Source organism: Macaca nemestrina, chromosome 1, assembly GCF_043159975.1.
Source record: "Macaca nemestrina isolate mMacNem1 chromosome 1, mMacNem.hap1, whole genome shotgun sequence".
NCBI classification, from domain to species: domain Eukaryota; kingdom Metazoa; phylum Chordata; class Mammalia; order Primates; family Cercopithecidae; genus Macaca; species Macaca nemestrina.
This window is the reverse complement of record NC_092125.1, coordinates 61,273,612-61,297,995: the sequence shown is the minus strand read 5'-3', so window position 1 is coordinate 61,297,995 and position 24,384 is coordinate 61,273,612. Positions and strand designations below refer to the sequence as shown.

The following is a 24,384-nucleotide window of genomic DNA, read 5'->3' as shown; positions in this document are numbered from 1 at the left end:
CTTTGTTTTGTCTGGTCACGATGGGAGGAGAAGGCTGGCTTGGCAGGCCCCCTGTGAGGATGAGGCTGGCGCAGTAACTTATCTGGGCACTCAATGAACAGTAGCACCAGGTGACCATTGCTATCTCCAACAGGAGCACACCCCTGATTCTACGGGAATACACAATCGGCCCTTGAAGAGATACAAAACAGGTTGCAAGGACATAGATAAACAAAAAATTACTTCTGTTTCACTTTGGAAGGCAAGTCACATAGTTTCCATATCTATTTCACAGCCAGCTCTCCTACTTAACTCAACCTCGTACAGAACAGGTTAGATCCCTGATCTAACTGACGAAAGTGTCTGAGTCTGGGGTGGGGGTTTGGGAACCTGCTCAGCCCAGCACTAAACCCTACACAAGATCCTGGAGAAGCCACACTCCCTGGAGAACCCCAGTAAAGCTCCACTGGGGAAGTGGCCAGGGAGGAATACTGGAGATAAGGGAGGTGGAATCAGGGGGAACCCATGCCCTTCCTCCCACCTCCCTTCAGAGCATCTCTTGGCCTGCCTAGAACCACGGGGTACAGGGCATCTGCCTGAAGGCCTATTTCCACCAAGGGACTATAAATCCGACCCCCACTGGAGAGATCCCGTGCAGACTCGAGATCAGCCCAAAGGCACCAGCTGGGGTTGGGACCTAGAAAACAGGTTGGATGCTTGCTGACAGCCTGGAGTGACAAGAGGAGGTGCCTCTTGAGCTGGAGAGATTGGGATGCTGTGCTCTGAGGAGGCGGCTGTTCTCACTGAGCTTGGGTTGTCAGGGCCCCCTAAAGATCACAGCACCTAGTCCCCCACTCTGGAAAAGATTTGACAGACAGCAGGTAGAGGAGAACAGAGAGGACAGGAAGAGCTCACCACCTTGGAAATCTTTCCAAAGAAAGAGTCTACCCCCACACTCAGCTCCGCATTCCATAGCTTGTGCTTCCACATTAGAAAGTCCTTCCCAGAGTCTAACTTCAGTTCTTCCTGCTGCATCAGAACTCAAGGAGACACCACTCTTGGGACCTGGAGGAAGTACAGTCATATTCTCACCGCTCCTGGCCTTTCTCCCCACCTTGCAACCAGGCAAAGGAGTGCAGAGCCCAAATAACAGCAGGAAGGACCCCGGGACCCAGCAGTTTTCCATTGTCCCTCCTTGGTATCTCCTGACGCTCTCTTTGCCCTGTGTCCCTCCACATAAGCACTCACCAAGCCCACAGTGTACAGAGTCCCTGCAGAAGCCACAGGCAAGGCCCAATCCAGGAACCAGTCCTCCCCAGCCAGCAGTCACCCAGGCCAGGGCAGAGCCCAAGACAGAGTTTAGCAGCAGCTACAGCCCTCCCGCCCCACTGCATGTGCTCAGGGTCTGCCCCAGCTCCAGGGATGGCTTTGTGGAGGAGGGGCCCAGACACACAGATGCAGTGGGAGGTGGGGGGCACCCAGGCTCACCCAGTGGGTACAGGTGAGCCAGAGACCCCCCTCCCCAGAATAACACGCAGCAGGAAGTGGGAATGTGAGGTCTCCTAGATCATCTAGGGGCTGGTTCCCTTCTCTTCCCCATGTGAGACAATCAGAAAAATTCTTTTATTTTTCTCCCAGAGCACATAACTGCAAGTACCTGAAGGGCGGAGACCAAATCTGGTTCAAAATCATCTTCCTAGCACCTACCACAGTATCTGGCACACAGTAAGGACTCAATAATATTTGGGGAAGGAAATGCAATCATATAAAATGCTCAATTAAAAGCAGAGAGGCAGAAAAAGAAAAGGAAAAAAGAAAACAAACATAATGACTAGAAAACAGTTACAAACATGGCAGATCATTAAGCCGAGTATTGCAATCGTCACCTTAAACGTTAAGAAAGTAGGAGGAATTGGTAAGAGGAAGCCATCCTGAGTCTTCTTGCTCATCTCAACAACAACAACCCTACTGGCAGGCAGCAGAGCTCCGCTCCCCACGGTCTCAGCTGAGGGGACTCCTACAGAATGCTCAGGGTCTCCACTCGAAGGTCCCGCCTCAACCACCCAGCCCCAATATCTCAAGCCAGTTAATTAGGTGGTCCTCGCAGGCGTCTAGCACACTTCCTCCCACTGCAAAACCAGCCCTTCTCCTCACTTCCCAGCCTGGGTGGAGGTGGGGAACAGCCTGTCCTCCTCCTCCTCTGGGAGCTGGTCTGTGCCCCCGGCATTTGCACGGGTAAAACGGAACAGCATGTTAGCTGCTGGCAATGTCCCAGGCCAGGAGCCTGCCAGGCAGCTTCTCTGAGGGTTGATCAATAAACTCAATTTCCGTCATTTCTTCCACTTCTGCGAAGTCCTATAAATCACTCCGATCTGCCACGACCCTGGAAGGGGGAAACGCATGGTGTGTGTGGAGGAGGAGGAAGCTTATTAAATCAAATCCTTTTGTTTCCATCCACCATTCATAGAAACTTCAAGGTGCTGTGCTCAGAGCTGGAAAAAGAAAATGCAGGCCGGGCGCCGCGGCTCATGCCTGTAATCCCAGCACTTTGGGAGGCCGAGGAGGGTGGATCACCTGAGGTCAAGAGTTCACAACCAGCCTGGGCAACATGGTGAAACCTGTCTCTACTAAAAATACAAATATTAGCCAGGCTTGGTGGTATACACCTGTAGTCCCAGCTACTCAGGAGGCTGAGGCAGGAGAATCGCTTGAACCCGTGCGGCGGAGGTTACAGTGAGCCAAAATCGTGCCGTTGCACTCCAGACGGGGCAACGGAGCAAAAACTCCATCTAAAAAAAAAAAAAATGCAGAGAGCCAGTAGTAATGGGCCTTGGGGAACTCCACTAGGCAAGAATCGGGCAGGACATGCACTGCGACCAGGGGAGGGGTGGACATGAGCAGTGGCACAGAGGGGACGTCGGGGAACAGGCATAGAGTGGCTTCCCTCACCCAGTTGATAGAAACACTGACAGTCTGGGACATTTGGAAGGTTCAACCCCAGGGCCTCCAACTTCCAATTCCACAAAGGCCTGACCCCTACACTGCTCTCTCTCCTCCCAACCTCCTCAGCTGGTGCCCACCGTCTCCCACAGAGCACACTGGCTGGCTAGGGGGGCCAAGGCTCAGGGTGACAAAACACTGTGACAGACTCTTGACAGCGTTAGAGGACCTGGATTGGAATCAGACTCAGACCTGCTGTTAGCAAATCACGTCACCTCTCAGAAACTTAGGCTCCTCATCTGTAAGATGGAGTCTTTGTCTGCTGCATCGGTGATGTCAGAGCTACCATTTAGCATTGAGCTTTCGCATACAGCCCTCCTCTACTCTTCATCCTAGGAGGAAGGGACCCATCTCCACAGGTGGAGACTGGGCAACTTGCCCAAGGTCATACAGCTACTGCCAGAATCGTCATTGCAACCTAGGCCAGCTGCCTCTAAAGCATGTATTTTTGTTGTTTGTTTTTTGCGACAAGGTCTCATTGTCACCCAGGCTCGAGTGCAGTGGTGCGGGATCTCGGCTCACTGCAACCTCTGCCACTCCAGTTCAAGTGATTCTCCTGCCTTAGCCTCCCGAGTAGCTGGAACTACAGGCGTGCACCACCACGCCTAGCTAATTTTCGTATTTTTAGTAGAGATGGGGTTTCACCATGTTGGCCAGGCTGGTCTCAGACTCCTGACCTCAAATGATCCACCTCCCTTGGCCTCCCAAAGTGCTGGGATTATAGGCATGAGCTACCAAGTCCTTTGTTTGCTTATTTCATGGAATTTTATTTCTTTTTACTGAAAAATACTAATTGTATATATTTATGGGGTACAACATAATACTTCAAAACATACGTTGTGGAGTGAGCAAATCCAGCTTTCAAAATTACTATAAGAGTAGATTTTAAAATCAGTGTTTTGTATTTCATGCACTGCCATTCCCGTGAGGCTGTGAAGAAATTGAGGACAGGGACTGCGGTTTTATATTCCGCAGTATCCTTCATTGTCTGAGCTTCTCAAACTGTAATGTGCATGTGAATCGCCTGGGGTCCTTTAAAAATGCAGATGATGAGTCAGACAATCTGGGCTGGGGACTGAGACTCTGCATTTCTCACAAGCTCCCAGGAGATGCCAAGGCTGCTGGTCCCTGACCATGCTTTGAGTAGCAAGGCCCAGTGGCACTCAGCCCAATATCGGGCACAAAAGGAGCTCTCTCCACCCTTGTTTGGGGAAGAGGGTGATTGAGGAAGCCCAGAAAAAGAAAGGCATTGTTTTGGATCATGAAGGAAATAGGAACACAAATCCCTGCAGGATCCATCACAGATTCACCAGTGAGACCAGTTTCTCTTAATGGATAGCCACCTCCCCCGATATGAGGAAAGGAAAGGCCAGGAACCAGGATGGGAGAAGAGAGGGGAAAGAGGCTCCTTGCCTCAGCAAAATGATAGCAGTCCATCACAACACCCCTGGCAAAGCACTTCCAAACCAACGATCCTATCCAATGCACACTCCCGCTTATGAGCTAAGAAGAACAGGTTCTGCGGTTGCCACTTTACAGGTTGGAAATTTGAGGCCCAGAAAGGTTCAGTGCATGCCTACAGCTACAACTTGGATGGTTAGTGTTTAAGCTGAGACTGAACCCAGTCTCCTCTGCCTCTGAGCCCAGTGCTCTTTGTGTGAAGCACTCTACCTATGGAATGGTGGCAGAGAGGGTCTCCCTGGGCCCTTCATCGTGCCTCACTCCCAGGGCCTACTGGGCTGCTTCTCCAGCCCATCTCCAACGTGCTCACTTCTGTGGACCACATGAGATTACTTCTGCTGCCATGATGCTAGCAACACCTCCTGAGGTAGCTCCCCTGCACCTGTGATTGAGGCAGCAGACTCAGGCTGAGAGAAAGCCAGCAGGACCAACAGAAACCCAGGCAGCAGGCCAGACAGGGCCTGGCTCGTGCCTATAGCACTTTCCATCTCAGAAATCTCAGCCCTCTTAGCTTGGCCAGTGCTGATTTCTCTGTTATCTGCAAGATCTTGTATTCTCTCTCTCTCTCTCTCTCTCTCTCTCTCTCTCTCTCTCTCTCTTTCAGACAGGATCTCGCTCTGTCAACCAGCCTGGAGTGCAGGGGTGCTCATGGCTCACTGTAGCCTCAACCTCCCAGACTCAGGCGATCCTCCTGCCTCACTCTCCCAAGTAGCTGGGACCACAGGATCACGCCACCACACCTGCCTAATTTTTTAAATTATTTTTAGAGACAGGGACTCCCTATGTTGCCTAGGTGGTCTCAAACTCCTGGGCTCAAGCGATCCTCCCACCTTGGCCTCCCAAAGTATTGGGATTACAGGCATGAGCCACCATGCCTGGCCAAGATCTTATATTCTGTCTTGTCCTCAGCCTAGAAACTCCCTTGAAGACACTGGCGAAGGGAAGTGATGTTGATACCAGCCTTGCAAGACTAAATAAAATTAAATCTGCTACCAAAGAAGTTAGCCGGTGCCACCCCTGACACTGAGGAGATGCCCAACATGTAGGCACCCCTCCCCCACCAGGCTGCAAGTCTTCCTTCCTTGGGAACTTCTAGTGCCAGGCAGCCCCTTGGGCTCCCAGAGGAACTGGAAGGAGGAAGGGAGGTGCCCATCTGACATTTCAGAGGCAGGTGCCCCAGGCACCATACCCAGAGCAGTGAGCAGTGGCGGAGCACACTCTGACCTGAGTGCAGGGCTTTAGACGCCTCCCAGCCCTGCCACAATCACTTCCCCAAGGCCGGGCCTGCCAACTTCAGGCCTTGGCAGGCTTGTACAGGAACTCCTCAAGCCACACTGTCTACCCCAACCACAACAGAGACAGACAGACACATCCGCCACTATCCATCCATCCTCCTCCCTCCCACCAAACAGCAGGAAAAGAAGAATGAGCCTCTGAAACTGGAGAGAGATGGTGGTTACATACTGGTTCCCTCCACAGTCCTGTGAGGCACATAATATTAGTTCCACTTCACAGACGTAGAAGCCGAGGCTCAGAGAGGACAGCCACGGGCAAACAGCAAGCAGGTGGCAGAGCTGGGACTGGGAGACTGGTTCGGCCAGCCAGACTCCAAAGCCCAAGCTGTGTTGTGTCCCTCCAGGCTGCACTCAGCATTCTGTGACTCTCAGCGCCCCTTCCCTTCTGTCAGCCCCTGCACACACCCACCACTCACCGGATCCTTACAGGCGGCCAGACCTGCCTCAGCAACCCTGAGAAGTCAGGCTGGGTTGCTATTCCCATTTACTAATGAGGGTGCAGGTCAGAGGGGAAGGTGGCCTCCAAGTGGGCACCATGGCGCCCAGGCCCAGAGTTCAGGCATCCTGTTTTCCCAGCCCCAAGTCTCCCCTGTGCTGGGCAGATTGCGGGATCACTTCACTCTACCTGGACTCAACACACTTTCCTCGTCTCCCGGTCAGTGTCTTCTTAACCTGTCTAGGCCTTGGTGTTGTGGAGAATGACAAAAGAAAGGGATTTGACATCAAGGCCACCTCTTATACACATTGGTTTATAAGTCTGGTGGGCGGTGGGGGCCTCCCCTGTCCTTGGTTCTCCTCCTTTGAACATTTTTTCTTCAAGTCTTGACTGTGGACTGAATTCAAACTCCCAGGCACATGAGGTAGGGAGCCATGCCTTGGGGATGGCGGGGAGGGAGCCCACAGTGGTTGAATTGTACGCTGGCACTGGGCTTGAATCCCTTGAGGATGAGGTGGCTCTGGGGCCTCTGCACAGGAGGTGGGTGTGAGTCGGTGTCTCTCCCACAGCTGAAGTCTGCATAGACAGGGAGGGGACATTCTCTAGGCCCTACTCTTCCTGTCAGGGCAACCCCTCCACAGGCACACTCAGAGCCAACTCACCCCTGAACAATGAAGCCATTCTCCCTCCCGTTCCAAGAGCACTGCCTCACAGACAGCTCCGCAGTGGGGATTGGAATGGTGCCCATCCTATAAACTGAGACCCACAGAGGTAAGTGATTTGCTCAAGGTCACCCAGCAGCAAGCACTGGAGTCAAGGCTCAAGTACAGATCTTTTCATTCATGCATTCAATTATTCATTCAACAACTCTGGTTTTACTTAGCTGTGTGGCTGTTACCTGGTAGTTTAATTTCTCTGAGTCTCGGCTCTCTCATGTGGAAAATGGGGATATATTATTTAATTTATTAGTATAAAATACTATTAGGGACTCTTCATAAAATTGTGCAAGGATTTCAGCAAGATAATCTATATAAAGTATTTAGCACAGGGCCTAGCAATCCTAGGCACACAAGCGTCACTACTATTACCATTCATTCAGTGATTCATTAATACTGAAACAGCAGAAACCATCCACCACTGCGGGTAGAGAGATGAAGAGGCCTGGACCCCACCTTCAAATCGCTCACAGGCCAGTGCAACTTGATAAGGGTTATGTTAAAGGGGAACACAGGGAGCCGTGGGAACATGCAGGCCAAAACAAGGAAGGCTTCCTGGGGGAGGTGTCATCTGAGCTGAGTGTTAAAGACTAAGTAGAAACTAGACAAGAGAAGGGAACAGCTGTGTGTGTGTGTGTAAGAGGTGGTCTTGATGTCAAATCCCTTTCTTTTATCATTCTCCATAACTCTTAAACAGGTTAAGAAGAGACTGACTGGGAGACAAGGAAAGTGAGTGTTGAGTACAGGTGGAAGGAGGTGTGGGGCTGCGCCTCCAGGCCGGGGAGGTGGCCTTGCACTGTGTGCCTGGACGTGGGCCAGGCCTGCTCAGGCCTCCTGCCACCGCGGCAGTTGGAAACGTGCCTGTCTCCGCACTGACTGTGGTCTACGTCCTTGAGAACAGACTTATGCCGTCAGAAGACACTTGTTGTCTTGAACATGTAAACTACATCAAGAAGGATTAATGGGTGGGGCACAAACAGGAAACCATTAGACTCTTGTCTGGCCCGTGGAGAATGAGGGACTAGGGGCAGGGGCTGCATGGAAGTGAGCAAGCAGAATTGAATGAAAGGTCTGGAAGCCAAGAATATCATTTTTTGACTTATAAATAAAGATTAAAAAGCTATAACCCCCTACACACACACACACACACACAGACACACAGGTGTACATATGTGAATACACACCCCACTAAGAACCTGAAGCCACTGTGGCCTCCTGTCATGATTAAAGGTGGTGGTGGAGGGGGGCTTCATGCCTTCACACCTGACTGTGTCACCCAAATTTCATGTGTTGAAAACTTAAATCCCTAAATTCTTATGCTGATGGCATTTGGAGGTGGGGTCTTTGGGAGGTAATTAGGATTAGATAAGGTCATCAAGGTGGGGGTCCCCCCAATGGAACTGGTGGCTTTATAAGAAGAGGACAAGAGGACTGAGCTGACACACTCTTGCCCTCTCACCATGTGATGCCCTCCACTGTGACACAGCAAGGAGGCCCTCGCCAGATCCCAGCACCATGCTCTTGGACTTCCCAGCCCCCAGAACCATGAGCCAAATAAATTTATTTCTTTGTAAATCACTCCGTCTGCAGTATTCTGTTACAGCAACAGAAAACGGACTGAGACAACACCCCTTATTCTAAGCTGTTATTAGCCCCTGGGACCTGACACAGCCACTCTGAATGTTGTTTGCATCACTGTTATCAAGGCCACTCTATCAGCTCTCCCATTTATGGCCCCAGGAGACCATAATGGTGGGTTGGGGGGTTGTTTTTACAGAGAACAGGGCATTGTGGCAGGTGTGTGTGCTGGGCACAGCCTGCTGAGTCCCCAAACACACTGAACGGTTTCCTCCCTAGAGTCAATTTACAGAGCTGCCAGGCCCCAGGGGAGCCCTCACTTCAGCTCCCTCAGAGCCAGCTCCCCACCAGGAGCTGCACAGGACAAGGCCTCCAAGAGAAGGGGGGATCAGGAGGAACTACTCACACCCTGGAAGCAGTCATGTCAACACTCTTCCCCGCATACAAACAGGCAGCATCGGGACAGCAGGGAGCCAAGGTGAGAGTCAGGAGACCAGGATACTCACACCCTAACTTGCTGTACAAGCTCCGGTGACCCCATTCACCCCTCTGTGCACCCCACCCTCTGAACTCTTAGGGATGTTTTAATTAAATAACCTTTCCTTCTCCATTACCTACCTTTGTCTTCTGTAGGTGAATATAAAATATCCAAATGACTTCTTCCCAACCTGGCTACTCAGTCTTCCCCACTAAGGTGTCCTTCCTCTATTGGAGCATTCCCTCATTTCTTCACTCCACAGACATTGATTAAGCCACCTACTAAGTGCCAGTCAGACACACGTTAGGTGCTGGTTACGATGGACAGGAGAATTGGATGGTACCATGCCCTGCCCTCATAGTGCATGCAAATCATTTTGACACTGACCTGAACCCACAGGGATCATAGTGGTCACATAACATCAAGTGGTAAATAAAAAACAAACTTTGGATTATTTAACAACAGTAACAGCCCCACTTATGGAGTGCCTACTATGTGCCAGCCCTTGAATGTACACTATCTCCTAGCCTCACAGCAACCCTAGGAAGGAGGCATTATGAATCCTGCTTTACAGAAGAGGAAATGGAAGCAGCTCAGAAAGGTTAAGCAACTTATCCAAGACAACACAGCTCTAAGCACCTGAACTATGATTTTTACTCCAGTCTGACTGCTTGGGGAGACTGCTCTTACCCTTCAGTTCACTAGAGTGACTCTGTAAAGCAGCAGGAGGAAGACGCCTCTTGGAAAGGGGGGTCATTAAAAACATCCAGGTTAGGCTGGGCGTGGTGGCTCATGCCTGTAATCCTAGCACATTGGGAGACCGAGGCAGACAGATCGCTTGAGGCCAGGAGTTTGAGACCAGTCTGGACAACATGGTGAAACCCCGTCTCTAACAAAAATAGAAAAGAATTAGCTGGGCGTGCTGGCATCAGCCTATAGTCCCAGCTACTCAAGAGGCTGAGGCAGAAGAATCGCTTGAACCCAGGAGGCAGAGGTTGCAGTGAGTTGAGATCGTGCGACTGCACTCCAGCCTGGGCAACAAAGCAAGACTCTATCTCCAAAAAAAAAAAAAAATCCAGGTTAGAGGAGCTTTTTCCAAACAGACCATACCATCTCCTGCCCCTAGAGAATCACTGGTGCGTTACCATTCCAGCAGGGTGGGTATGCATCAGAGCCCTCAGTTCTGTTGGCATAGAGAAAAGGAGCTGAGAACTGGCTCTTGCCATGCTGGAGTCTCAGCCCCTGCTCTCCCAGTGGTGGGGAAGTGAGAATTGGAAACTGGTAGCCTCTGAGAGCAGGGTGCATGGTGAGAGTTGGGAGGTCTGGCTCTCACCGCCCACACCAACCCTGCCAACTGCAGTGCAAAGTGTTCTCTGCTACATGAGGCAAAAGGAGATGATTTCTGCATGCAGGAGCTGACGGGGCTGCCACGAGCAGGCCAGGATGACTGGGACACAGCGTGCCCCCATGCCAACCCTGGGGCTCCCCATCCCTCCTGCTCTGCTATCAGGGCCAGGCTAGAGCTGGCACTTGTCAATGCCTGCTTATTGATTGACCAGGTTCTCTGCTGCATTAGCTGAAATGGGGCCACTCAGTGCTCTACAGCAGCTATGAGAGGACCCTGATTGTTGTGAGTCAGAGTAGGAACCACTGTGCAGGAGTTAACACAATCCACAATGCAGACCACTGGCTGGGTTCCAGCAATGATGAGAAACGAGACCCTGGAGGCACGCAGAGGCCAGGATTCTCCTAAGCATTACTGGGGAGGGGCAGAGGCCTGGGGTAGGGATAGGAGGCCTTAATGTCCCAGAAGCCACTGTGCCACATTCTAAAGGAGCCTAGCCAGAGGGCCCCCCAACTCTGCTGTCTCCTTCTGGAAGCTTCAGGGAGCCTGAAGCCTCATGTTCCTACTGCTGTGGTCCCAGTCTGAGAAAGCAATGGCTTCCTGAGAAGTAAGGTGGGAAGAGAGCAGCTGGAGTGGCTGAAGGCATCTGGGAATGTCTGGATTGGTGGGTGTTTAAGAGACCCTTCCATGAGGCTGTGTGAGGCAAGAGAGAGCCCCTCCGCCTGACCACATCAGGAGAGGAGAGCTGGAGAGTGGTGAGAGAGAAGACACCAGCGGCCCTGCCATCACAGTGCTTCCATTCGGATACCTAATAGGATCTGAATCATCCTCCAATTTCTTCTTCCTCCCCACCCTTCCCTATCCCCAGAAACAGCACCACCATCCACCAGTGCCTTAAGCCATAAGCGTGCATCGTCACATTGGATTCCTTCCCCCACATCGCACCTCAACCCATTTCCAGTTGGTTCCAACTCTAACATGCCTGAAATGTTTCCAGTTCTGTGCATCTCCACGGCCTCCTCCACTCCCTGCCTGCCTCAAGCCCCACCTGCTGCCCCCCAGTCCTAACTGGGCTCCCTACATCCTCTCTAACCCCACTCCAACCCATCCTCCACAGAGCAGGCAGAGTGACTCTCTTGTGTTAGTGTGATGAATTACACTGATTGATTTTTTTTCAGATGTTAAACCACCCTTGCCTAGATGGAATAAACCTTTTCAGGTGGTGATATATTATCCTTTTTATATCACCGGATTTGATTTGCTAATATTTTCTCAAGGACTTTTGACCTTTTTAAAATGTAATTTGAATTATGTCATTCCCTGCTTAAACCACTCAGAAGCTTCATAGCGCACTTAGAAAAAAATCCAAACTCTTGAGCAGGAACCACAAGGCCTCCAAGGCCTTACTGAAGCCCTTGTGGGTCTCTCTGGACATCGATGTGGGGTTTTGGAGAAACCAACAAGGGCCTGCCCCAGAGAACACCAGCACGGCTCCCTCTAAGTTCACAAATGGCAGTCGAAGCCACCTGCTTGCTGGTGTGTCCCTGGGCTCTCGCTCCCTGCTAGTCTCTAAGTGCCATGAGGGCAGAGACCCGGGTCCCCTTCTTGCCCATGGTAAGGTCCTTAATGTCGTCATGAATCTGGCATTCTGAGTTAATGAAGGAATGAACTCTCTGCCTCCTCCACGCCTGGGCCCACGCAGCCGAACGTGGCTGGTGAGAAACACACAACCACGCAGCTGAGTTGCACTTCAAATTCATCATTGTGAACTTAAGGGGGGCCCTTCATGCTGCCCTCAATTATACTAGACTTCCTGAGCCTAGTCACTCTCCCACTTCTTAGAGAATTATTTCACACTTGCTGCTCTCTCCAACACCTCCTACTGCATCCTCACTCTTAGCTGGTGACCTTGCTTCCCAATTCACTACGAAAATGGAAAGAATCGGGAGAGAGCTTCACCTACCAGCATCTGCACCCACGGATGCCGCATGTTGCCACAGAAGAGCCTCCAGGATCCCGTCTAAAGCCAGTCTCTCCATGTATGCCCCACTAGCCTAAACCAGGATATCACTTTAGAAATTCTCTCCTTTGTTTCATCACTAATGTTTTACCCTCTGCTGGATCATTTCTGTCAGCACACAAACTCACTAGCCTCCCTTTTATCTTAAAAAACAACACAGGGGGCCAGGCACAGTGGCTCACGCCTGTAATCCCAGTTGTTTGGGAGGCCAAGGCGGGTGGATCACTTGAGGTCAGGAGTTTGAGACGAGCCTGGCCAACTTGGTGAAACCCTGTCTTTACTAAAAATATAAATATTAGCCAGGCGTGGCGGCATGCACCTATGATCCCAGCTACTTGGGAGGCTGAGGCAGGAGACTCACTTGAACCCGGGAGGCGGAGGCCGCAGTGAGCTGAGATCATGCCACTATAGTCCAGCCTGGGTAACAGAGTGACACTCTGTCTCAATAAATAAATAAATAAATAAATAAATAAAATCCCAGCATAAGATAGCTCGCTTCTACTTCCCCTGACAGCTACTGCCCCATTCCTTTGCTCTCTTTGCAACAAAATTCCTCAAGAGTACTCGATACCAGTCCTCTTTTCTCTTGAGCCTTCTCCACTCAGGCTTTGCCCCCATCATTCCTTTGACATTGCCCTTGTCAAGGTCACCAATGGCCTTGCAAAATCCAGTGGTAATTCTCAGTCCTTATCTCACTTCACCCATTCGTCAACCCTCCTTGGTGGAATGTCTACACTGGGCTTCCAGAGTACCACACTGGCTCTGAGTTTTCTTCCTGTGTCTGGAGTTCTCCTTCAGTCTCCTTTGCTGGTGCCTCCTCTTTTCCCACCTTCTCAATGCTTGGTTATTGGTCTTCCTCTCTTCTGTATCTGCACTGTCTCTCTTGGGGATCTCATCCAGCCTCATGGATTTAAACCCATCTACATACCGTGGCTCTCACACTTACAACCACCTGCCCAGGCCTCTCATTCTTGTATATCCAACCACCTGCTCAACATTCCACTCAGATATCTGTTAGACACGCCAAAGTCAGCATGTCTAAATCTGAACTCATTTTCTTACTTCCACCACCTGCAGCCTTTCCCACCTTAGATGATGCCAACTCCATCCTCCCAGTTGCTTAGAAGTAGAAGTCTGGTCATATTGACTCTTCTTTCTCACATCCAATCTATAGGAAAATTCTCACATCCAAGTCATAAGCAAATTCTTTGGCTCTTTTTTCCAAAATACATCATGAATTTAAACAAATCATGGTACATTCATACAATGTATGAATTCTAACAGCAATGAGGGGGAAAATCCTACTCAGTAACAGGGATGAATCTTGGCAAGAATTTTGAGCTTCAGAAGCCAGACATAAAAGGGTATAAACTGCTTGACTCCACTTATAAAAGCTCAAGAACAACCAAAATCAATCTATAAGAATAAAGGTCAAAATAGAGGTTGCCTTTTGGAGGGTAGTGACTGGGAGGGAGCCTTGTACAATGCTGGAAGTGTCCTAAATATTGATCGGGGTAGTGGTATATAGGTATATACATATGCAAAATTTTATAGAGCTGAACACTTGAGATTTATCCACTTTACTGGATAAAATTTTTACTTCGATACAAAGTGGATTAAATGTTAAAATTTTTAAATGCACATCCAGAATTAACCACTTCTCACCACCTCCTCTGCTATCGTTCAGCTTCGAGCCACCTCCGTCTTCCCTCACCTGAATCACTGCAATAGCGCCTAACTACTCCTCTGTTTGCACCCTTGTCCCTAAAGCACATTCTCAACATGGCAACAAGAGTGATCCTTTAAAGCTTAAGTCAGATCATGTCACATCTCTGCTCTCAATCCTGCAATGGCTCCCCATTCCCCTCAGAGTAAAAGCCATTGTCCTTCCAGTGGCCTCCGTGCTGTACCTGGGCCAGTGGCCCATAATCTCTGACCACTCTCCCCCTTTATCTCTCCATCTCAGCCCCACAGGCCCCTTTGCTAGTCCCTAAACCCTCCAGGTACATTCCTGTGCTAGGGCCTCTGTTCTAGTTCTTTCCCCTGCATGGCACGCCCTCCCTACACATGCATGGCATGTTCCCTCGCCTCCAGGCTTTTGGTCAAATGATCCTTTTCAGTGAAGCCTCTTGGACCACCCTATTTAAAGTTGCAACCCTTTCTCCCAGCCCCATTTTGGGCTGGGGATTTCCAATCCCATTTACCCTGCCCCCTTTTTCTTTTTTCAATAGCACATTCTACCTTCTAACACTCTACATGATTTAGGTATTGCCTTTATTATTTAGCATCTGATTTCCAATTCATTAGCATTCATTCTCCATGAGGATCTCTGTTTTATTGATGAAAGTATCTCAACAGACCCTGGCTCATATGAGGCACTCAATAAGTATTTGTTGAATACATGAACAAATGAATGAGTTAATGAATGAGTAGGTCTATCTGTACCAGGGCCCTGTGTAGGGACAAGTCAGCTGCCCTCCTCTCTCAAAGGGGAAGCAAGAGGCAAGAAGGTAATTTCAAAGAGCCTTTCCTACACAACCCGGGCTGCATGGAGTGAGTGTGGAGTGGGATCCAGCTGCCCAGCCCAGCTCTGCAAGGCATCAGTGGCCAGTCTCCTGCCATCCCCACTCCCACCACAGGTTGGGTGAGAGCTTCTCCTTGGCCACCTTGTTCCATGGGAATCCATCATCTCAGCAGAGACTCTGAGCTGTCAGACAGAGGTAGAGACCAGATCAGCCTGCCCATCTTTGTATCCCTAGGCCTGGCAAAGTGCCTGACATATAGCAGGTACTCATAGCACACTTATAAAATAGATAAATGGATGTTGCCAGCCCCTCAGCCCCACACCTCTCTGCAGTTCTGCTGGGGAATAAACTTCCAGGATAAGGAGCAAGGCAGGAGAAGGTACCCCCATGTCCTCTCCCTTGGGGTCAGGGAAGCCCCTTGCCAGCTGCCCCCATCTCCCTGCCCACCTTCAAGCCAGTATTTCTAAGAGGATGTGTATGCCAAGACCCACCCACCTGCCTCTCCTTCTTCTCCTTATCCCCACGGCCACCTGCCAGGCTTTTCTTTGGACGGTAGCAGGTGATAGTTCCCTCTGGGCTTGAATTAAGAAGGCTGAAGTTAAAGGAGTGATTCACGCCGCCCAAGGAGCCGCGTCTCTCCACTTCCTTCCTCTCTGCTCCATATGTCTGTCCCCACTTGCCGAATGAGGCCAACCAAGATGTGCCTCACCCCAAGTCCTCTCCCAGGGACACTGATTCCTTACCACCAGGATGCCGAGGATTTCAGGAAAGAGACCAGGCGATAAGGACTAGACTTGGGACCCACACAGTCCTGCCCAACCCAGCCCAGAAGGGGAAGTGGGCTAAAGAATGCCAAATGCCCCCTGGAGATTTGCAGTGTGGGTGAAATTGGTGAGGGAGAAAGGAGAGTTGGAGTAAAGGGAGTTGGGAAATATTTAACCTCACAAGGCATTCCTTCCAGATAGCACCTATGCTATTTACTGGGTGACACAGCCCAGGTTCTGACTTGGCTCTGACCCTATGAACAATGTGAATCATTAAAGTGTTTTTTTGTTTGATTTTATAATTTCAATTTTTTTTTTTTTTTTTTTTTTTTTTTTTTTTTTGAGCAGAGCCTTGCTCTGTTGCCCAGGATGGAGTGCAGTGACATAATCTCAGGTCACTGCAACCTCTGCCTCTTGGATTCAAGCATTTCTCCTGCCTCAGCCTCTCAAGTAGCTGGGATTACAGGCGTGCACCACCACGAAAATACAAAATAATTTTTGTATTTTCAGTCAAGACAGGTTTCACCATGTTGGCCAAGATGGTCTTGAAATCCTGACCTCAAATGATCTGCCTGCCTCAGATTCCCAAAGTGCTGGGATTACAGGCATGAGCCACCACACCCAGCCTCAACTTGTATTTTAATAGATTAAGGGGTACATGTTCAGGTTTATTACACAGTAAAGCATTTTTCATAACAATAAATAATCAGAAACAATTGAATTAGCCAGTGATATAAGAATGCATAAATAAAATATGATATTCAAATATTCATTTATTCAAAAAAGGTTTCCGGCATGCCTGCTCTGTGCCAGGCATGGGGAAATGGGGGTATGTAAGCAGATGTCGTCCTGGCCTTTGGGAACTTACCAAGCCCAGAAAGAGTGACATTAAATAGAAAGCAACCCAGGTGATGAGTGGTGGACTTGGAAGGAGAAGGAGATTCAACCCAAGTGCCTAACAGAGGAAACTAACCTGGTCCAGGTGGGGTGGGGCTCAGGGAAGGCCCCCCTAAGGAGAACCCATTTTAGCTGAGACCCAAAGGATGAGTAATAATACAATCCAATATTATACCGCCATAAAAATCCTTACAAAATCATTTTAGTTGACACAGGGAAATGCTTGTAATGTTAAGTGAATAAAATAGGATATAAAACTATGTATATATAGATGTTCTCAATATGTAAAAATAATATATCTATATATACGTGTGTGTGGAAAAATTTTCGGGAACACCAAAATGTTAAGGTAGTTCTCTGTAGGTGGTAGAATTACTGGTGATTTTACCGTCTTTATTCTTTCTTTCATTTTTCACAATCAACATGGATTACTTTCATGCTCAGAAATAAACAGCAAACGTCAGGGTGCGGTCCCTATGGCTCCGCCTCTGGGTAAAAGGCATCCTGGCCATTCTCTGGCTTCCACGCAGGGCTGACACCTCGGCAGGTTGCTCCTCAAGCACTCAGAAACTTCCGGGAAGCCACGCGACGCCAGCTGGGGGAAGCTTTCACACTTGAAAGGAGTCCAGATGCCTCTTCAATTAAAGGCCATGTTCTCCCTTGGCCCAGCAAGCTGCTTGGCCTAACCCACCTGAAGGCTATCCCTAATTCAGAGAAATTATTTTTCAATCACAAAGCAACTTCTCTCCGTCTCATTCCCCTCTAAGCCTGCCACTGATCTGCCGACTTCACCCACTGAGGCTGCATATTTTCCTTTTCTGTTCCTTGAGGGGCGGGTGACTGCAAAGCGCTCTTCTGCTCAAGCTTTTTACATCAGAGGCGGGGGAGCAAGTATTCAGATGAGAGGAGGAAAGAACTCCCAGCCAAGTAATCTTGCGTAAGCTCCTCCTCTCTCCAACCTCGGTTTCCTCCTCAGTCCACAAGTGTGAGAGTTTGGGCTTCAGGGCTTCCTCCAACTCCTCTTCCCTCTCAGACACTTCAGGCCTATGACTAATCCATCCTCAGACACAGGATCTGAAGACAGCCTACCTCTCTGAAAGCGGATGGCAAGACCTGAGAACAAGTGTTCTGGGACCCACAAGCCACAGACAGTCACCTGCGGGGGCATGACGGCACACAAGGCATTTCAGGGTTGTCAAGAAAAGCCCAGGCTAGCCAGGGTGGGGAGGGCTAAATTGATGCCTAAAAGTGAACATGCCCTAATTTACCAGATTTCTTTCCCCGCTCCGGCTCAGCACGCCGGGCTCCTCCACCACTCCTTGCTGTGCTTCCCTGGGTCAGCAGCCCAGTGGGGCAGGCTTCCAGCTGTGGACAGAGGCAGGACTGCCAAGGGTTCAACTGCCCACTGGAGTGAAGGTGGAGGGAGGGGAAGATGCTGGGTGGGGGCTGAGCAGAGTGTAGAGGTCATTGGCAAAGATCAGACGAGAAAAATCACCCTACTGACAGCTTCCTAGAAACTCCTCCAAAAATCCTACAGCTTATTGGGCTGACACAAGATACACATGGGCTTACTGGTTGAAGGCATCTGTTAGGCCTAGAGTCAAATCCTGCTTCTGCCCCTGACAAGCTGTTTGGCAAATTACTGAAACTCCCTAAGCCTCAGCCCTCAATTTAGCTAAAGAATTGTCTATAGAGAGGCCAGGTGTGGTGGCTCATGCCTGTAATCCCAGCACTTTGGGAGGCCAAGGCGAGTGGGTCACCTGAGGTCAAAAATTTGAGACCAGCCTGGCCAACATGGTGAAACCCCATCTCTACTAAAAATACAAAAAATGACCTGGGCGTGGTGGCAAGCACCTGTAATTCTAGCTACTCAGGAGGCTGAGGCAGGAGAATCACTTGAACCTCGGAGGTGGAGGTTGCAGTGAGCTGAGATCGTGCCACTGCACTCCAGCCTGGGTGACAGCGAGACTGTCTTAAAAAAAAAAAAAAAAAAAAAAAGAATTGTCTATAGAATGAGGGTAACAATAAGCTCTACTAGTGAGACTATGAACATTGAATGAGATGAAGTATATTAAAAACATAGCATCGTTCCTAGCATACACTCCCTAGGAGCTAAAACACACAACACAACAAAACCCTCCCAGGATCCCAACACAGCACTGGCAGGAGTCAGGATAAGGAAGAACCACAGAATTAGAGCTGAAAGGAACTTCAGAGACCTAAAATCCAACCCCTTCATTTATTTCTGTTTATTTATTTATTTATTTATTTCTATTGAGATAGAGTCTTCCTCTGTTGTCCAGGCTGGAGCATAGTGGCGTGATCTCAGCTCACTGCAATATACACCTCCCAAGTCCAACCGACTCTCCTGCCTCAGCCTCCCAAGTAGCTGGGATTACAGGCATGTGCCACCATGCCCAGCTATTTGGTTTTGGTATTTTTTAGTAGTGATGGAGTTTTACCATGTTGTCCAGGCTGATCTCGAACTCCTGGTCTCAAGGGATCCACCCAGCTCAGCCTCCCAAAGTGCTGGGATTACAAGCATGAGCCACCATGCCCCGCCTCCAACCCCTTCATTTAACAGATGGTGAAGGGGAAAGGCTCAGAGAGGCTGAATAACTTATCAAAGGTTGCATAGCTAATTAGTAACAGAGCAAGGTTCAAACTCACGTCTGCCTGACTCGCAAAAACCCACCACCCCTCACTCCACTCCAACCCAGCTGGCCATGGACAGCCCCCTTGCTGGGGTCTCCTTCCCACAGAGAGGTTTGGTCAGGGAGCTCCCCGTTAGCACCCTTCCCTATAACTAGCCCCCGGGAGTAGGCACCACATTGCCAGAGTGCCACCAAGAAAACTCTGGGTGAGGAGGTAGGGGACAAATGATAGAGATTCCCTAGAACTAGGAGCTGAGGGGAATAGGGTTTCAATTACCAAGCATGTGGAGGTGCTATGCAAATTGCATGCAAACCATATGCAAATGACCACAGGTTACTGATGAATCAACAATTTGAGCTTTAAAAAAAAAAAAGTTTGTAACTGGATCATATTATATGGTGTGAATCTCTTTTCTCTCTTGGTTTTCTGCCAAGTAGAAAGAAAAAATTCGTGGTTCACTGACCAAACCATGCCCCACTTGGTGAGAGCCAGTGGACACCTGCATCTGGGTGCCCCAGACACACCTCGCCAATGCTCAGTCAGTATGACTCTCTGTGCCCAGGGCCACATCTACCTTTGACTGGCATGGCAGGCCAGCAAGCCTGGTGCCCAGGGACCTCTGGCCAAGGGGGGTTTCAAAGACCCAGCAGCCTGCTGACTCCAGCCACGTAGAGAGGAACAGAGCATGTTGTTCCTCCTGAAGGGGACCTGGGCAGTGGCACGCAGGAGCCCAGAATGGCCCAAAACCTCAGCCAGGATCCCTGCTTGAGAAGCGAGGCCCCAGCAGCCTTTCCCTAACTCAGGAGAAAGGCTCCTCTCCAGTGTGCCAGGACACTCCTGGGCATTGCTGCTGTGTGGCTGTCAAGGAGCCACGCTGAGCTGGTGGGGGCATCTGTGATCATGGCCCTGAATCAGAAGTGGAGACAGGTCTAGCCCACAGCAAGAAAGTGAGAGGTTAGCCTTCTGGAAGATCTGCTTGAGGCTCAACTGTGTGTGCTCCGGAAACCTGGCCAATTCAATCAATGTTTATGGAGGGTCTGTGATGTGCCAGACACTGAGCTGGGCATTCTGAAGAATTTGCAGAAACAAATAAGATGTGGTTGCTGCCCTGAGGCACCAACACTCCACCAGAGGAGTAGAAACATGTATAGATATAACTTAACAGTACTTAGACACCTCCTTGGAGATGTGTTGTGTATGTGTTTGTGTGTGTGTTTCTTCGTGTACATGTGTTGACACCGAATGACACCTAAGAGCGTGAGTGGCGGGAGTAGGGCTTGCCTCTCCAGCCACACTTGAGCCGTATGTTAATAGTGACAATAAAACTACAAATAAGACCTCCCTATGGCTTGCATATATTAGGCATAATATTAATACAAGTGCTTTGCATATATGAGTTCATTAAATTATTCCAATAACCCTAGGGAGTAGGCACTATTATTAATGTTCCCTTTTATACATAAGGACATTAAAGCTTAAAGCGGTTAAATAAGCGACTTTTGCACAGCTAGAAATTCCCAGCAAGGATTTGAACTCAGGCCCACGGCAGCCTCTGTGTAGGCCCCTGCCTCCACCCTCAGAAGACAGCTCCCCAGGACGCCAGCCCCAAAGCCACAGCAGCTGCCTCCTGAAGCCTGCTGTCCCCACCAGCACAGCCATCCCCGCCCCACGGGGCAAGTAGGGCACATTCTGTCACTGCAAGACAGGACCTTTGGCACACCTCAGCACTCAGCAGACAGAATTTCTCCAGCAGCCTTCCTACAGCTGAACATCTGCATGAGTTTCCAAATGTGGCAACACTTTGTTAAAATGGCCAGGCTCAGAGGCCCTGCTCTTCTAATGCACTGAGACCAGCTTTCTATGTGCAGCCCAGCAGCAACCTGTGACTAATGGCAGCATGTGGGCCCCTCAGTGGATGAGCCTATGGGGCTTCTGGCTGCGTTCCCTTCTTCACCCCACCTTCCCTGGAAAACCTGGAGGGTGGAGGGAGGTAGACAGGGCAGAGAGACTGGCATCAAGCTGCTGGGCATGGGGGAATCAGGAAGGAAGGCAGATAATTAGATCACACTTCTCTCCGAGTGAGCTTCAAGGAGACCCTCTGAGTCTTAGTTTCCCCTTTAAAAGCTCCTGTTCCACCTCCCTTACAGCAGCATGATGATAACAGGAAAAAATAATGCATGTAAGAAAGGCTTTGAAAAATTACATGTGCACAAATGTAACACAAAGGGAGAAACATGGGTCCCTAGGCCTACCCGGGCAAGGGGCCAAGTGAGGTCAGAGGCCCTACATCCCAGAGAAGTTATGCCGGGGGTGGCAGGTGCTGGAGATGGTCAGAGCTCCCTAGGAGAAAAGGAATCTATTGGGGGCAAGAATTCAAAGAAGGGGCAAGCACGCCTCACAAGACCGTCCCAGCAGGGCCAGTCCCTGGCAGTATGCCCAGGGACTCGCTGGCACTTGGTGGCCCAAGGCACTGCCTGGTGATGAGATTGTGGCCTGGCAGCTCCAGGCAGGGAGCCCCAACATGGACTGGACACTCACACTGAGGACAGCACCATCAGGCCACCCATCCCAGTGCTGCCTGGAAGCAGCACAAGCCCTTCTACTGTGACCAGCAAAGACATGGTTTTGCAACACAACAGCAATAAGAAGAGTAGGCACCAGCATTTTTCCTTCCTCCTGTCTATAACAGAGATCCCATAAGTGGGAGTGAGGCAAAGGTAATCAGACCATTGGGTTCAGCTGGAAAGCCCTGGAAGGAACAGCTGGCTAGCACAGAGATACCTGGTGAACAAGAGAGCCAAAGCGTGCCTTCAGGAAGCCTGCTGGGGTCTGGCTGGAGAAGCAGCGCTCCTGCCCCTGTTGTGCCACCCTCATTATGTTGCCACCGCACCCTAAATCTCTTCTCTGCCTCTTTCTCTTCCTCTTCCCGGGACTGGCAGAGCTCAGCTCATTCCTACCCAGCACTCACTGTGACCCCACCTTAGTGGCTCCTCCAAATCTTTCACCTCCACCCCAGGCCTGACAGGCAGCCTCAGGTTCCCTGGCTGCAAGAGCTTCAGCTCTGAGGTCATGGGCACTGGTAAGTTCACAGTCCAGTCCTCCAGCCACCCATCCCCCTCCTGCTTCTCTGGCACTGCAGAGCGGAGCACAGGAAGGCAGAGTGAGGACTGGAGCACAATGGCCCAAAGAACATCTGGCTTACTTGGGGTCTTATGCTCTACCTTTTATCCTTTCTAGATAGCCCTCCAGCCAGCCATCATGCGGTGCTGTGAGTACCTTCAGCGACTGTGGACTCACCGGAGAGGGATCTTGACCCGGAGGTAGCGGTCTACGGCAATTGCCAGCAGGGCTAGGATGGAGCTCTGGGTGAGGATGAGGACCGGACAGGCAACCATGAGGCAGGTGTGGAAGTAGGTCTGTGGCCCAATGTTGATGAGGATGGCGAGGGGGATGACCAGGGCACCCACGGCCACATCAGCCACTGCCAGCGACACGATGAAGCAGAAGGTGGCATCCCGCAGCGCCTGGTTCACCTTCACCGCCCAGATCACCAGCACGTTCCCAGGCACAGAGACCAGGGCGATGAGCACCTCGATGCCGATGTAGGCGGCCTGGAAGGCTGAGATGGAGGGCGGCATGGCGGGCACAGGCTGGGCACATCAGCAGACGGGCACCAAGGGGCACGAGGCAAGCACCTGTGTGGTCAGGGAAGCCTGGGATGGGGAAGCCTGTCTGGGAGGGGCAGGGAGCTCAGGCTGCCCTGGAACTCCAGGTACCCCATGGAAATATGTCCCACTTGGCACATGCAGCTCCTACCCAGGCTGGAGGGGCACCTGGCTCCTTCACTGCCTAATTTTTGTCCCTTCCCTTTATCATTCCCAGAAGTTCCATTCAGCAACTTAAAATAGCAGCGCTCACTCCTCCACTGGCTTTTTTATCAGGTGTGAGGCAGCTCCCAGCTCGCGAGCGCGCGCACGCGCGCGCAAACACACACACACACACACACATACACACACACAGAGGGGTCTCCTACGACTGGCTCTGCCCACCCTCGTGCACAGAACAGGATACAGGGAGCTCACCATCCTGCCTGCTGGCCGGCAGGGGTCCCAGAGGCAGTGCCCAAAGTTCCAGGCAACAGAGCTCCGGGCCGCGCGCGGTAGGGCTGGGCTGGGCTGTGGACACCGCGCGGCAGCTCATAGTCCTCCGGCTCCCGCCGCAGAGCTCCCAGCCCGGCCTTTCAAGCAATCACATGGTGCGGCAGAGACTCAGCCCCGGACACTTTTAAAGAGGTAGCGCCCCTGTTTCGCACCTGGGACTGGGGTGGCAGACGTGGGTCTGGGGACGGAGCCCAGGACAAGGCTGGGGCGTTTCTCCCTATACCCCAGCGTTCCCGCACCTGCCCTGCGCCACCCACTTGAGACCCGTCTGGTGCCTGGATCTTAGCAGTCCCCGGGTCCCGCTCTGTCGGGGACCCTTGCCCATGGCCTGCCCCAAGGGGGCATTCCGGTCTCTTCTTTCAACCCTCTCCTGCACCCCCATTGGGGAGCCCCAGGGGCTAAACGAGACTCAGACTTACCCAAGGTCACCAAAGCTGGCAGAGTTCCCGGCTACCTGAGCTGTTCTGTTCAAGTGCCCCCACACCTTGACGCCTTCAGCAGCCGCTCGCTCCAGGGATTCCTGGGGAAGCCAAGGCCGGCCTGTAAAGTCCAGAGGGATGGTAGCTGGCTGGGACTCGACTCGGGCACCGGCGGCTCTGTCGCCCCCGGCGCGGGAGCTGAGTGACAATCGGGCTCCGCACACCGGGAGGGGGCGGGGGCGGCGGCGGCACCCGCGGGCCCCTCCCTCCTCATCCTCCGTCTCCTCCCCCACCCCCTCCTCTTAACAAAGGAAGTGATACTGGGTGAGAAAAGCTGGAAAAAATGTGAGCTTTTCGAAGGGCCTGGTGTGCGCGCCCAGCCTCAGGACTGGACAGAGGCGCAGCCTTCCTGTGTCCACTCTCTCCCTTCTCAATGCAGGACTCCTGGGAGCCCTGGTCTGGCCTCCAGCGACCCCTCACCCCTCACGGCACAGAATCCCTTCGGCAGGACTTCAGAATGCCCCCTCTGGGATCTCCCAAAGCAGTCAGTTTGTAGTCCTGGCACCCTCCCCCAATTCTAAAACCCCACTCTCTCTATGAAACCAGTCCCTGCATCTTCTCATCCCACACTGTTTTGCAGGCTCTACCCTGAGTCA

The 24,384-nt window shown here is 51.1% G+C and overlaps 1 protein-coding gene across 5 annotated transcripts in view; it reads right to left on the bottom strand.

The window, feature by feature from the left end:
• The window catches only part of LOC105484761 (adenosine A1 receptor), a 39,978-nt gene extending 16,018 nt beyond the window's left edge, over positions 1-23,960 (bottom strand). Inside the window, exons 1-2 of one of the 5 annotated variants that reach the window (XM_011746694.2) lie at positions 23,729-23,960; positions 22,447-22,844 (exon numbers count right to left, since the gene is read on the bottom strand). In XM_011746694.2, coding sequence (XP_011744996.1) covers positions 22,447-22,787 — 341 coding nt within the window. In that variant the 5' untranslated portion in view covers positions 22,788-22,844; positions 23,729-23,960. Of the gene's footprint in view, positions 1-897; positions 1,032-22,425; positions 22,845-23,231; positions 23,384-23,728 lie in introns of those variants that run through there. The other 4 variants (XM_071078394.1, XM_071078380.1, XM_071078388.1 and 1 more) reach the window with 4 other exon arrangements.
• Positions 23,961-24,384: the final 424 nt, after the last annotated feature.